General features: G+C 29.3%; 1 protein-coding gene across 1 annotated transcript; it reads left to right on the top strand.

The window, feature by feature from the left end:
- The first annotated feature begins 6,829 nt into the window (after window positions 1-6,829).
- Window positions 6,830-11,285, top strand: LOC126882579 (probable WRKY transcription factor protein 1). Its single transcript, XM_050647552.1, has 2 exons — window positions 6,830-7,014; window positions 10,445-11,285. Exons 1-2 carry the CDS (start codon window positions 6,830-6,832, stop codon window positions 11,283-11,285), a joined length of 1,026 nt encoding a protein of 341 aa, XP_050503509.1.
- The last annotated feature ends 4,759 nt before the right edge of the window (window positions 11,286-16,044 follow it).

The raw sequence follows: 16,044 nt of genomic DNA, 5'->3' as shown, positions 1-16,044 counted from the left end.
TGAAAGGTTGATCATATCTTGGGTGGTGTACTCTTACAGCTGTGGAGAAAGCTCCTTTTAAATTTTTGAAAGCCATTTCTTGTTCCGTTCCCCATTTCCACCTAACATTTTTCTTAAGTAATGCTATCAACGGTATTTCTTTTGTGCTGATGTCTGGTATTAGTTTTTTGAAATAGTTTACCATTCCCAAAAATCCCCGCAATGTTTTTAAATTGGTTGGCCTAGCGTAGCTATTTATAATTTCGATTCTATCTTCTGCAAGACTAATCCCTTTTGTGTCTAATTTGAATCCTAAATACAGTATTTCCTTTTGGAAAAACTGACACTTTTGAATATTTAATTTCAATCCCGCTTGATCCAGTTCTTCTAGCACAGTGTGAATATGTCGTAGATGGCTTGTTATATCTGGTGAGAAAATTAATAAATCATCTATGTAATGTACAACAAATTCTTCATGCCTATTTAAGATTGTGTTCAATGCGCGAACCAAAGCAGCGCATGCACTCTGTAGGCCAAATGGTACCACCCTAAATCGGTATACCACTCCGTCGATCGAAAAAGCGGTATAATTTCGACATTTCTCTGCCAAAGGTATTAACCAAAAACTATGTTTCAAATCGATTTTGGAAAAAATGTGTGACCCTGTGATTCGTCCAAATATGGCTTCGATGTTCAAAGGCGCTTCGTATTGCGCGATTGTGTGTGAATTAATGTTTCTTGCATCTAAACATAATCGCAAATCACCACTCGATTTTTTAACGCATACTATCGGGTTGATATATGGAGAGTCACATCTTTCTATCACCTTGTCTTCGATCATTTTTTCAATTTCCTGTCCGACGCTTTGCCTGTATTTATACGGGATTGGATATGTCTTGGATTTAAAATTTTCTAAGTTTTTAACTTTAAAAGAATGTTCATAATTTTTAGCCACTCGGCTTTCTTCATTAATCAAATCTCCATAATTTTCTAGAATCTTCTCTACTTCCTTTTCCATGTTTTCTCCACATTTTAATTTTCTTTCATCCTCATTTTGTTCGCATGTGTTCACTGTCCATAATATTTCTTCATAAAATTCTGGATTCTCGTCCATTATTGCCATTTCTTCTCTGTCCTCATCCTTTATTTCTTCTTCTGTTTTTTTTTTATCTTCAATTTCCATTTGGTATCCCGAGCACCATGTTTCTACTGCTTTCATTTCTCTTATGAGAACTTCCTTTTCTTCCTGCTTCCTTTCTGTTTTATCGTCGATTGCCGACAATTCTTCCGTATCTTCGATTTCCTGTCTTTCTCTTGTATCCACCGTGTTTTCCTTCTTTCTTTTTGAACTCTTCTTCTTTTTCTTCCTTCTTTTTTTTTCTGGTTGATTTTTTTCTTGTACTTTCGGTTTTTCCTCTACAGTCATATTGATTTCTTTATGTTTTTCCTGTTCATTTATCTTTTCAACAATTATTTTCCTCTCTATTTCCGTTTCTTCTTCTATGTTGTCTGGTTCTGCTCTGATTTCCAGTTTATTCTCCGAAAAATTTATGGTGATATGTTTTTCACTCAATTCATCAATTCCCGCTATCATATCATGGTTTAAATCTTCGATCACCACACATTGCATAATATAGTATTTGTCTCCCACTCTGATCCGCACTCCCAAACCTTCATTTACTGTCGTCAATTTTTTGTTGTTTGCACCCACTAAAGCAACCCTAGGAATTTTATACACAAATCTGTCCAAATTTAATTCTTTTACTAGTTTCTTATTGATTAACGATATCTCCGATCCAGAATCAATCAAAATTTTAATCGCTTTATGTTTTATAAATGCATCTAAGAATATTAAATTTGAATTAGAACTTTGTCTTTCATTTCCCGCCAACTGTATAAACTCTCTCGGATGACAAAATATACCGGAGAGTTGTTTATGTTTGTTCAGTGGATGCTTTATTGAAAATCCTGTCTGGATTCATTGCATACATCTTCTTCCTCGTTTTCTATTGTTACATGATTCATCTCCCTTCTATTTTGTCGTTGGAAATTCTGATTGTTTCTACCGTCCCTTTGTTCGTTCGTATTCCTAGTCGGAGGATTTTGTGCATCTCTGTTTCTGTTGTGATTTTCATATGTTCTATTTTTTGCGTGATTCCTGTTATCATAATTTTGTTGTCTATTGTAATTTTGGTATTCTCTCGGCCTATCTTCGTTTGTTGATTGGGCATGTCGGTTTCTCTGGTCATAATTTGATTGATACCTTCTTGCCGGTCCATTATATTGTTCATGTTGTCTTCTGTTTCGCATTTCTCTTCTTTTTGCTTCCCTTACTTGAAGGAATTGGCACAAACTATCAATATCTTGATAGTTTCTCAAAATCACGTGGTCCTCCAGCGTTTCTTCGAAATGTCTGCTTATCATTTCTACCAGTTGTTCGGTAGAGTATTTGTAGTCTAGATATTTGGAATTGTTATATATCTGCAAAGCATATCTTTCTTCCGATATTCCCATTTTCTCGTGATATCTTCCATTCTGTAGCTCTTGGTTGATTTCCCTCTGTTTAACTTTCCCCCAGAAATAGTTGAGAAATTTATTTTCGAAATCTGTCCAATTTTCAAACTCATCTTCTTTACTTTCATACCATAACGCTGCTCCTTCTTTCAGATGGTTTCTAATTGTTTCTTTGCAGTCGTCAAAATATCTAATATGTTGCAATTTGGTTTTCAAATTTTTAACAAATGGTACTGGGTGTGTTTTTCTAATATCCCCTCCAAATTGTATTTTCGCGTCGCTTGTACCAAGGATAATCATTTCCCTTCTTTCTCCACAATTCTGTTGATTCTTGAGTTCCGCAATTTGTTTTTCGTTTTGCTTAAATTTTTCTTCTATTTCTCGCCTGTCTTCTTGTATTGCATTTTCAAATTTGCTTTCTAACTGTTCTAATTCCATCTTCTGCACAGTCTTAATATCCTTCATTTTAGTTTCTATTTCTTCTCGTTGCATCTTCAGTTTCCTTTCTGTTTCTTCTCTAACTTTTTCTAAACAGGCTTTCACTTCATTTTCATATTTTTCCAAATGCTTTTCCAATTTGCCATCATTCTCTTCCAATTTCTGTTCTATTCTCTGTGATATTTCTCTTTGCGTTTCTTCCATTTTTTGTTGTGTTATTTCCATGGCTCGTTTTGCTTCCTGTTGATTTTTCTCTATTTTTTTGTTGTGTTTCTTCCATGGCTCGTTTTGATTCCTGTTGATTTTCTTGCATTGTCCTTTTTGTTTCCTGTTGATTTCTATCCATTTGTTGTGATTGGAGTTGCATCAGTTGCAATAGTTTCTCTATTCCTGTTAATTCCTGTTCTTTTCTCTCCATAATCGTTGTATCTCCTTCATTACCCAATCCTTCTTCAACAATTTTTTCCTCTTCTCTGTTATTCTCTCTGCTTTCTTGCATTTTGCTTTGCCTCCTTGTGGTCGACATGTTGTTTCTTTTTGTTACTGTTTTCTTTGTCCCCGCCAAATGTGAAATTTTACAACACTCTATAAGTTGCAGAACACGACAAATATTTCTCCCCAAATTTAATAAATTTTCGCCACAAATATCAAATATGCAATCAGTAAATTTCAAAATAAATATCAAATGTACGATTGGTAAAAATATTAAATAATTCAATAGCAGTAAATATCAACTACCTACGATCAATCCATAAATCAAAAATATTTTTACACCTGGAAAGTTGTCAAATTATCTCTGGATCACCTGTAGTTATTCCTTATCTCTTTCCCTACCATCAAATGCAAAGCTGCGATATTTTTTAAGCCCCACGTTGGGCGCCAGTTAATGTGATATTCAAAGATCGGTGTGCTCAAAGCACTTGATTAGATAATTAACTAATTAATTAAATTTAATTTTAATGATGCACTTATGATTTAATCACACTATTTAATGCTCTAATCTCAGGGTTTTATATTCTCGTGCTTCAATATCTCCTTTGCTTTACATATGATAAATAAGGTCAAAGATTAACGGAATAAAACACATATATGGTACAAAAGCATCTATTGAAATAAATTCACCCTCAAAATATCCTCTAAAAATAATATCTCCTATTCTGATTATTGAAATAACCCTACCACTATCTAAAGTACTTATTGAAATTTGCGTTATGAATAATTCTACAAAAAAAATAAAACTGTCTCTCGGATGATGAGTTGTCCAAATTCTTGTCTCTGGTCGCCAACAATTTACTCTTAGCAGCCCCCTATGTAGTCAGCAATCTCGCAACAAATTATTGCAAGCCTATTGTCATTAATGACCCCCTACAGATGCACGTATCTCTCAAAAAACAATGCTAGCCTTTTCTCCTCTCGATAAACTGAATCTATTTCTCGTTCCGACATGCAACGGTGACTCTTGGAATATAAGTAGAACAATATAACTTACAATGCTTTACGTGATGAGCTTCCGTCAGGACACTTATTTCAACAAACTCACAACTATTCACTTATCTGCCTTACTACTTCAGGAGACTCTTAGAGATCACCACTAGTCGACTTAACGATCATTTAACAACTGACTCTTCTTCCACCCTCTAACATTTCGCTAAACTCCCATTCTTCATACCTAGCCCCTCCTTTTTCCTTCTTCACCAATCCGAGTTCCTCAATTTTATCCCCATCTACCTTTCAGATAACAAACACCAATTTTCCCTACCATTAGAAATTTCCTAAAACTAATTACATGCCAATCGGTTTTTTTTTTCCTTTCTTAATATCTAAACAAAGATTACATTCATTTAAATTTCTAAATACAATTGTTCCCTCGCCGCAAAAGTCCATTTGGGAAACCCGGTCTCATTGTCCAAACACATAACCACTTTCTTATCATACTAACTGTACAAAGAAAATACTTAATCCCTATTTAAATTTTGTTTACCTACGGCCATCCAAAGATAATTGACTTTCATTTCTTCGAAATGAATTTTGGTATATTTTTATTATATGTTTTAACTTTTCTAAAATATTAAGATCGAAACCATATTAATTCAAATTTTACATATCTTAACAATATATATATATATATATATATATATATATATATATATATATATATATATATATATATATATAAATAGAAATATTTTTATTCCTGGGTTTTTCGGTCTGATAAATGAAACACTATTTTTGCTTAAACGTTTCTCCGTTAACATCTCGAGAATAAAGCATACATTTTTGTGAATATTAAAATATAGAACGTGTATGTGAAAATATATTGTTAAAAGTGTAATGTTATAATCATTAAAGTGTTATTGAAAATGGCAAATAGCTGAAACGTTTAAGCAAAAATAGTGTTTCATTTATCAGACCGAAAAATCCAGGAATAAAAATATTTCTATTTAAAAATTCACGGTTAGGGAATAACAAACTATATGCAACGATATGACTATGTCCATAAAACAGAGTATGTCGAAGATCAGAGAACGTAGTATCCGATTAAAGTGTTTAGAAACCAAAATGGACTGAAATGGCGATTATAGATGTTATTTATAGAAAATATACCATAGAATAGTATAAAAATTATTAAAGATCATATCATTTATATGAGGACATTCAAAATTAGCATAAGAAATTTATTAAAACCTTATGTAGGACTTATATTTGTTTTTTTTTAATAATTGAGATAATGTAAATAGATAAATGGACATTTCAAACAATAATTATAGGTTAAAATAATAATATTTAACATTTAAGATGTTAATTTTATACAGAAGTAATAATTCTGATCTGAAATGCCTTAAAATCAATTAAAATAAATAATAAAACAAAAATAACTCTATAGGATGGTGGATGACATACTAATTTGACATAGCATGTTAAAAAAAGAAGGAATTGAAGTTTTCTATTTGTCATAATGTTTTTTGTTTTTCGTTTGGAATGTTCTGGAATAAAAAATTTGATAAAAAGAGGTGTCACAATGACAAAAGGAGTCAGTCAAGAAATTAGAAATGAAGCTATAAATTTGATAGAGAAAAAGATTTGAAAATTAACAGAAAATATAATAATTTAGCATAAACATGATAAATTTGGTATAATCGAAAAGAAATTAGATAAATATTTGAAGAAAACTTACTTATAATTTGGTAAAGTATCCTTTAATATATAAAAATACTATGTATCCTGAATTTGAACCAGCATAGTGTGGATAATTTATTAGAAATATAAAGAAGAATTTGTGAAGTATCCATAATTGTAAATATTAATAATTTTTGAAACAATGTATTAATAATAGTATCCTGTTTCCTGATCCTGGAGTTGAAAGTTGAATTAAAATTGAGAAGAAAGAAAAGAAATATTTTATTTGACAGTTTTGACACTGACAATTGACGTGGTCTTACATCCTTTTCAGCCATCCAACAATTCAAATTTTATAAAATATTAATAAGAAGGCATTCAGTGATAGTAATTATAAGGTACTGGAATTTGTTTTATTTAATTGTAGGAAGTTTTTCAAGTTAAAGTTATTGTTTTTCAAATTTAGATTTCTATATTTTTTTTTGTTATCACATTTAAACATTCAATTTTATGTTCAATTTAGATTATAATAAAAACATTTAAAAAACTATTTAACAAACTAATTCTTTCAGAACCGCGACAAAAACCCTATTTCACAATAATATCCATTATAAATATCAAAAATAATATATCATTACAAAGATGGCGTCACAACGTAGGACCTCCTAATTAAAAGAATTAGTTTGTTAAAATAAATGCTCTCATATAATTGAAATAATTTTGATTAGAATCAATTTTATATTTTATTTTAAATTGGATTTTAACAAGTAAGATCTCAAAAATGTCTCAAGGAAGGAAAGGTTTAAGAAACAAAAAGAACGAAGAAGATGTGGAAGTGGAAGAAAATGTGGAAGTGGACGGAGAAACTCAGCAGGCGGAACAAGAGCAGAGTGTAGCTCCAGTTCTACAAGAGACAACAGGAATAACACAAGAACAAGAGGAAAATGTCAATATGACAGCATTGATGTCTTTAATGATGCAGATCAACAAAACACTGGAAGAAAATTCTAAAGAAATCAAAGAAGATATGAAAAAAATGAAATATAACATGGAAGAGAATTCTAAAGAAATCAAAGAAGATATGAAAAAAATGGAACAAAAATTGGAAGAGAATTCCAGAAAAATGGAAGAAAATAATGCTAAAATTGTGAAACGATTAGAAAAACAGATGGATGAAAAATTTGATTCTTTAGAAAAAAAATTAGCAAGTGAAATAAAAGATATACGTAATGACTACAAGAAAATAATAGAAAATGAAAAGAAAGAAATAAATATGATTATTAAAGATAATAATATAGATATGGAACGGAACATAGAAATCCAAAAATATAACTTAGAAGCAAAAATTTACGAAGAAAGGAGAAAAACTGAAGAAAAATTAGATGATATGCTACAAAATATCCAAACAAACAACCATCAAATAAGGAATGTAGAACAGAGAATAGAAGACATTTCACAAATAAGAGACATAGGGAGATACCCCAGTTAATAGGGAAAAAAACATGAAAAAATGTTAAGCAGGGTTTTGAAGGTGCTAAACGGTAGATGAGAGATAACTGATGATAATTCCGTGAAGACGTACAGCTAATTTTTCTTCTTCTTTTTTTTAAACAGGTGCAAAGAATGAAAAACTCAGTTTTTTTACTATAAAACTTTTCTTGTTAATTTTAGAGAAAAATGTTTTAAATAGGTGTTGTAGATCTTAAAAAGTTCTTTATTTTGATAGTATTCATATTAATATACATAAACAATTGACCTAGATAATTGCAAACAACTCTCATTTTTGCACTAATGTTTAAATATTAATAACTTTACTTTTTACATGATGATATATAATTTAACTAGGTACTTTAAATTATGCTATTTAATGGTTTATTTAAGTGCACTAAATTTCAACCAGATTGACCAAATAGTTTAAAAGTTATTCAATTTGTTTATCCCAGAGAGCAATTGTTTATACAACTGTTCTTGCCCTAACAATGAATCTAGAGATATATAGCAAATCGCAATCAATTACTCGAGACTCTACTTTTAAGATGCATTAAGAAAACATTAATATTTTATTAAAATTATTATTAAAAAACCCGTTTGAAAAAGACCCTACTTTCTAGGCTATAAACAATTTGAATAACTTTGACAGTTTTTATGTCACACGCTTGCATGAAGGCTCACTGAAAAGCTGGTGAAAAAATACATATTAAAAAAGAAAAAATAATGTTATATAACAAATAGGAATCAAGTTAGTATTTTTTATAAATCAAATTTTGCATTGTTTATAAACATTAAAATCTGAAAATTTAACATATTGTATTACTAAAAATCTGTATTTTACGATCCAGTTTATAGATTGCATATGCAGTGAAATAATAAAAACTTATGACCTGTTAAACTGATGGTACTCGTGAAACACCACCAACGAAAGTGAAGGTGGGAAACTGTTCGAGCTTCGCTTCGTTTTTTGGAAAAAAAACTGCAATATATTATCACCTTCCATAGCACGCACAACCTCCTTTTTTAACTGGAGTAGCTCAAGAAAATACTAAAAATTGTGCAAATTTCACCTTGCACAATTGGAAAATAAGAAAATCCCGTGAAAATCAATTGATTCAATTTTACTATAAAAGTTATTGAATTTTACAAGTATTTCTTAAAAATTCTTTAAATTATTAAGTAAAGTATATTTTTATATAAATATAAAATAATTATAAATTAGTACAATACATTATTTTTTTTTTTATTTGAAATAATTAAACAGTATTTAAAAGTCCTTAATAGTTTTTAAAAAACTAATTTTTGTTTTTATTTGTTTTTGAATTGTTATGAAATGTTATTTAATTTAATGAAGCTATTAATATTTGTTTAGGTAGGCATCTAATAAGGATAAATATGTAATATGTTTGCACTATTTAATTATGTATGTATAAGTTCAATAATTAGAATAAAATTTATATATTTGTTTTGATAGTAATATATATTTTTTAATCATATAATTAATTATAAAAATAAAAAAGTAAAATATTTTTTATGAATTTTAATTTGATTATTCTAGTGAACGTCTATAACTTCTAAATCGCTTCTCGGCAAGTTACAGTTCATCCTCTACAAAGTCTGACTCGACATCGTCAAGGAACCACTGCAGCGCGATTATAACATTTTTCTCCTCTTCTTCCACTGCACAGTTTATACAAAGATCCGTACAGTTTATACCATATTTTTTACAGCCACATCTTGTACTTTAATTAGTAAAATATAAGTAATTTTTACGAAATTACTGTCAAATTAAAGTAAGTAATAGCAAACTGCAAATTTTTTCAACGTGCTTTAAATTGGGATTCCATTCTAAAAAATAAAACGAAGCTATTCTCACCTTCAGATTCGTTGGCGGTGTTTCACGAGTACCATCAGTTTAACGGATCATCACATTTTATTTTTTCACTGCATATGCAATCTATGAAGTGGATCATAAAACATAGATTTTCTTAAACAACTTATTCAATTTTCAGCTCTTAATGTTCATAAACAAAGGAAATATGATTTATTGAAAAAAAAAATCTAACTTGATTTCTATTGGTCATATAAAATCCTTTTTACTATTTTAATGTGTATTTTTTCACCAGCTTTTCAGTGAGCCTACATACAAGCGTGTAACATAAAAACTGTCAAAGTTATTCTAATTGTTTATAACCTAAAAAGTAGGGTCTTTTTCAGACGGTTTTTTTAATAACAATTTTGATAAAATTTTAAAACGTTTTTAATACATCTTAAAACTAAAACCTCAAATAATTAATTGCAATTTGTAAAATATCTCTAGAGTCACTGTTAGGGCAAGAACAGTTGTTTAAACAATTGCTCGCTGGGATAAACCAATTGAATAACTTAAAAAATGTTTGGTCGATCTGGTTGAAATTTAGCACACTAAAATAACCCATTAATTGGAATAATTTAAAGTAATTAAATTAAATATCGTTTTGCATAAAATACAGTTATTAATATTTATAAATGAATGCAAAAATGAGAGTTTTTTACAATTATCTCGGTCAATTGTTTATATATTACAATATGTGTCCAACCAAATTGAAGAACTTTTTAAGGTCTACAATATTTATTTAAAACATTTTTCTCTAAAATGGATACGACACGTTTTATAGTCAAAAAACTTAGTTTTTCATTCTTTGTAACTGTTTTAAAAAAAGAAGAAGAAGAATTAGCTGTACGTCTTCATGGAATTATCATCATTTCTACCTCATCTATCGCTTAAAACCTTCAAAACCCTGCTTAACATTTTTACCTGAAATCGATGATTTTTGTCCCTATTAACTGGTGTAAGACCTTATTTGAATTTAACAAATGAGACAGGTATAAAATTCTCTGGTAACATAAAAAATTTACATCCTAGAGTATACATAAATAGTTTCAAACATAAATTAAGATCAGTGAATAATATTAATGATATAAAAGATTATATTAGAATGACATTAAGTGACAATGCAGCAACCTGGTTTGCCAGCATTGAAAACGATTTAGATAATCTGCAAACATTTGAAAATAAATTCTTAAATTATTATTGGGGTGAATTAGAACAAGCTGGATTTAGGGAAGTTTTATATTTTGGAAAGTATAATCGCAATTTAAGTTTAAATACGGTAGATTATGCTTTAAAATTAATAACTGTTGCAAAATATTTAGAACCACCACTTAGAGAAGACGAAACAGTTTTGAACGTTTCTAGACACTTTGATGCGGACGTTGTGCAAACAGTCACAGTACAAAACATTCAAACAGTAGACAGTTTTATTAACTTTATTCAAAGAGTACAAAGAGGTTATATTACAAGTAATAATAGTAAAAATAGACAATCATATAACAATAATAGGTATGGTAGTAATTCTCAAAATTTTAATAACAACAATAATACTAGTTATGAGAGACAAGGTAATAGAGAGAATTTTAATAATAATACTAATGATAATAGACAAGAGAGACAAGGTAATAGAGAGAATTTTAATAATAATAATAATTATAATAGGCAAGATTTTAACACCAGGAGAAATGCACAAAGATATAATTACAACAGACAGATAAATTATGTAAGGGGTCAGAGCTGCGAAGACAGTCAACGGAATAGTACATGGCAAGAAAATATGAATAGTAGAAGTGAAAGCAGTGAAAGACATCGAGAATTAGATCCAAATGATCAGACACAATCTGACAATCCTAATAATCCAAATTTTATGTAGAGGACTTTCTGAATTTCAAGTTGGGCCATTGTCATTATGAAAAACCTTCGGAATTTATTTCTTTAGATGAATATAAAAATTTTGAATCTATTAATTTAATTTATATAAATGCTATGGCCCAAAATAACATGATTAAGGTTATGATTGATACTGGTTCAGAAAGTACTCTAGTCTCGGAAAATTTTATTTTTAATACATTAAAATTAACAGATATAATCAAGATTCCAAAAATTAAAATAATAAGAAGCTGGGAGAAATTAATAAACTGGTTAAATTTAAAATTGATATTCTTAATAAACAAATTAGTATGCAAGGATTTATTGTCAAGGACTTATGTGTTGACATTTTAATGGGAAATGACGAACTGGAAAAGAATAAAGTAAAGATAGATTTTGAAGAAAAAATGGTAACTTTGGAAGGAAAAAAAAATAGGGTTTATGGAGAGAGAAGAGGTGGAACAAGGAATAAGTGTTGATGGTAGAATATTACAAGAAAATAATTATGTTGATGAAGAGAAAATGTATTATGATAGGGAAATGTCCAATAATATTAAAAAGAATAATAATTATAATGAATATTTAAGGAATGGTAAATTTGAGCAGAAGGATGCCTACGGAGCGGAGTGCGTAAAATTGGAAGGAAGGACTAATGATTTTATAATGAAAAATAATTTTATTTGTAAAGAAGAAGAAGTTATAGAAAGTTTAAGTTGTCCTGAACAATATAAATTAATAGTCGTTTCCATATTGCGGCAACACAAGGGGCTTATTAATAAAGAAAATAGAATTGCACAAAATTATACCCATAGTATAAAGGTTAAGGAAGAAAAAGACTTTAAAATAAAATCATACCCAATACCATATAAATATAGAGAAGAAGTAAACAGAGAAATTAAGAACATGCTAAAAGATGGCATCATTGAAAAGGCAGATACATGTTTTATAAACCCAATAGTAGTGGTACGTAAAACATCAGGTGAAATCAGATTATGTCTAGATGCAAGGAATATTAACAATATCACCGAAAAGCAATTTGAAGCACCAATGAGTATAGATGGAATATTAGGAAGAATTACAGGAATGTCTTTTTTCACAAAAATCGATTTGCGGCATAGTTTCTGGTTAATTCCCCTAGAAAGGAAAAGTAGACAGTATACAGGATTTCAGATATATGGAGTTGTCTATCAGTTCAAAGTAGTACCATTTGGACTTCAATCATCTTGCAGTGCTTTATGTAGATGTCTTCATGATATCTTGGATCAATATGAACATTTTGTAATTCACTACATTGATGATATATTAATTTTTTCTAAAACGGCTGAGGATCACGAAAAACACCTAAAAATTATAATTGACAGATTAGATGAAGTTGGACTAAAAATAAATCAAGAAAAATGTAAATTTTTTCAAAAAGAAGTAATATATCTAGGATATAAACTTAACACTAAAGGAATAGAGATGGATCCAGAACGAATACAGGTTATTCAAGAATATAAAACACCACACAATTTAAGAACTTTAAGAGGATTTATTGGTATAGTTAATTATTATAAAAGGATGATACCAGACCTAAGTAAAAAAGAAATTCCATTACTTGAACTATTAAGAAAAGATGTACGATGGAAATGGAACGAGAGGAGAGAACTAGCATTCCAAGAAATAAAAAATATTTTTCTGACAAATTTACAAGTATACCATCCTGACTATACAAAACCATTCACGTTAAGAACAGATGCATCAATTGAGAGATTATCGGGGGTATTATTACAAACATATAATGGAGTAGATTACCCGATACAATTTATTTCAAGAATTACAAAGCCACACGAAAAGGGGTACTCAGTATCAGAATTAGAATTAGCAAGTATCATACACTGTGTGACAAAATTAAGATTTTATTTATTGGGTAATGATTTTACCATCGAAACAGATCATCAAGCATTAACATCTATATTAAAAAACAAATATGGAAACAGTCGAGTCCACCGTTGGAGCCTACTACTAAGTGAATATAGTTTTGAAATCAAATACACTTCAGGAAAATCAAACATAGTGGCAGATGCTTTGTCAAGGTTAGAAAATATACCACAAAATGGACAAAGAACACTAAAAGTTGGAATAAATCAATTAGTAGAAAGCACAGGGTTATACTCTAAAGAACAGATAATGAGAGATCAAATCAATCTTGAGGAAAAGGAAAAGCAACTTAGTAAAGATGGGGTGTATTATAAAATAATCAATGGAATAGAAGTATATGTAATCAGTAGAAGTTTGACCAAGGAAATAATGAAAGATTTACATAACAATTACATGCATATAGGATCAAGAAAGCTTTGGATGCTCTTTAGGGATAATTATTTTACAAAGAATGATCTGAGCATAGCAAAAGAAATCACTACACAGTGTCATGTATGTCAATTAAATAAAGAAAAGAATTTCAAAAATAAAAACACATATAAGTCTAATGTTTCATATATGAAAAACTAAACACAGTTTCCATGGATTTTATTTCAAATTTAATTCCCAGTCCAACAGGAAAAAAGCATATACTAGTGATAGTTGATTTATATACAAAATTTATTAAGCTATATCCATGCTCAAGAACAAATGTTAAAACATTAAAGATATATATTAATCAATTTTCTGAAGAAATAGGACCATTTAGAAATTGTATCATTGATAACGCTACCTATTTTAACAACCAAAATCTTCGAACATTTTGTGAGAAAAAGGGTATCAAGATGCATTTTACAAGTATAACGCATCCACAGGCAAACCCAGCAGAAAGATATATTAAAGAAGTAATTAAATATTTAAGGATTGTATGTTATGAAAATCATCTAACTTGGGAGCAGCATGTACATGAAGTAGAATATTTTTTAAATAATACCCATAATTTAAATACAGAAGAAATACCAGAATATTTAATGTTTGGACATATAGGAAACAGAAAATGGATTAGTGAATATAATAAAGATAAGTATGAAGCAGTGTTACAAAAAGTAAATCAAAGAATCATGAGGAAAGCTGAAAAATATGTGAGAAAACATAATCGAAAAATAAAGAAACCAATAACATTTCAAAGAGGAGAACAAGTACTAGTCAGAAATCTCAGAAGAGGAAATTTGAGAGAAAATCTATGTAAAAAATTTCAACCCTTATTTGAAGGTCCTTATATCATAACAAATCAGAATGCAATAAATAGTTATGTGTTGATGGATGCAGATAATAAAATTAGAGGCATATTCCACATTAATGATATTTTCAAATATTATCATGATGAGACTGAATAACTTTTAAAAGTATGTAATACTTACTATAAATCACATTGTTTGCCAGAGATTTTCTGTATAAAATTTGTAATTCCAACTGCTAAGAACGACACAGTCTAGCGTTTAAAAAAACACAGAATGGTATAGGTTTTAAAATATCACATTTTTGCATTGATATAAATATAAAAATACAGTACAGTGGAACCTCGATAAGTCGGCCCCCGATAACCCGGAAATCCGGCTAACCCGGACCGATTTCCATCGGACAAACATTTCAACAATAAAAATGTATGTATTATGTTAAAACATTTTATCTGCAGCCGCTTCTGGAATGTCTTAAAAATATCGAATTTCATTGATAAAACTTCCCTTCAATCATAATATAATATTTGAGAGATAATGGGTATCTGTGTAATTTGAACTATTATGATAGTAAAAATGACTCATGCACACGGCGGCGGCAGAGCGACATTCATTATCGCAAACAACATAGGCACCTGTTATTCCTTTATTTATTTTCAACTGTCTTTTAAAAAATTGTTTTTTAAACAATGGTCTTTTAAACAATGAAAGAGTCACTGTTCTTAAATTACATAAGCAGACCAGACGAAATTATTGACACAACCAAACTGACTGAGTTTTTTTACCTAGAAATTAATAATACTCTATATTATTGTCTATACTAAACTCTATACAACCATAGGTAACTGTGCATATATATTTCATATTATTTTGCTTATAAGGGACTTTATCTATAAGCATACCGTATTTTATTAATTTTTACCTTGCTCTCCGGCTAACCCGGATTTTCGATAACCCGGATCGGCTGCGGTCCCGATTAATCCGAGTTATCGAGGTTCCACTGTAGTTAGAAGCATTAGAAGATGTAAATACATACAAAATTTAAATGTAAACATGTAAACACTAAACACAAAATGGCATCTGAATTGACATTGACAATTTTGACATAGATAAATTTAAGGTATGTTCAGTATGTTCCATGAGTGACAGTTAGTAGTCAGGTTATTTGTGTTACGTCATGAGGCATTTTTTTACATAAAAGAGTATTAGATGATAGCAGATGAATGGGATGAATGTATTAGTTTGTTTATGAATTTTTTTGAGTTATTTTATTAGATTAATATTAGATTTAAGAATTTGCATAGAATAAAGGAAAATTAATGTTTGAAAAAATTTTAATTACATTCAATTTTTTTAACATTATTTTGGGGTAATTGTAACGATATGACTATGTCCATAAAACAGAGTATGTCGAAGATCAGAGAACGTAGTATCCGATTAAAGTGTTTAGAAACCAAAATGGACTGAAATGGCGATTATAGATGTAATTTATAGAAAATATACCATAGAATAGTATAAAAATTATTAAAGATCATATCATTTATATGAGGACATTCAAAATTAGCATAAGAAATTTATTAAAACCTTATGTAGGGACTTATATTTGTTTTTTTTTTAATAATTGAG

This window comes from Diabrotica virgifera, chromosome 3 (genome assembly GCF_917563875.1).
Source record: "Diabrotica virgifera virgifera chromosome 3, PGI_DIABVI_V3a".
In the NCBI taxonomy this organism is placed as follows: Eukaryota; Metazoa; Arthropoda; class Insecta; order Coleoptera; family Chrysomelidae; genus Diabrotica; species Diabrotica virgifera.
The sequence above is the reverse complement of the archived record's forward strand: the minus strand, read 5'-3'. Positions and strand labels throughout refer to the sequence as shown.

Bases quoted from the DNA above. Each gene is read 5' to 3' on its own strand.
- LOC126882579 (XM_050647552.1), top strand. From the start codon at position 6,830: ATGTCTCAAGGAAGGAAAGGTTTAAGAAACAAAAAGAACGAAGAAGAT. The intron at 7,015-10,444 runs GTCTTTAATGAT...TTTACATCCTAG, and splicing joins GTCAATATGACAGCATTGAT to AGTATACATAAATAGTTTCA.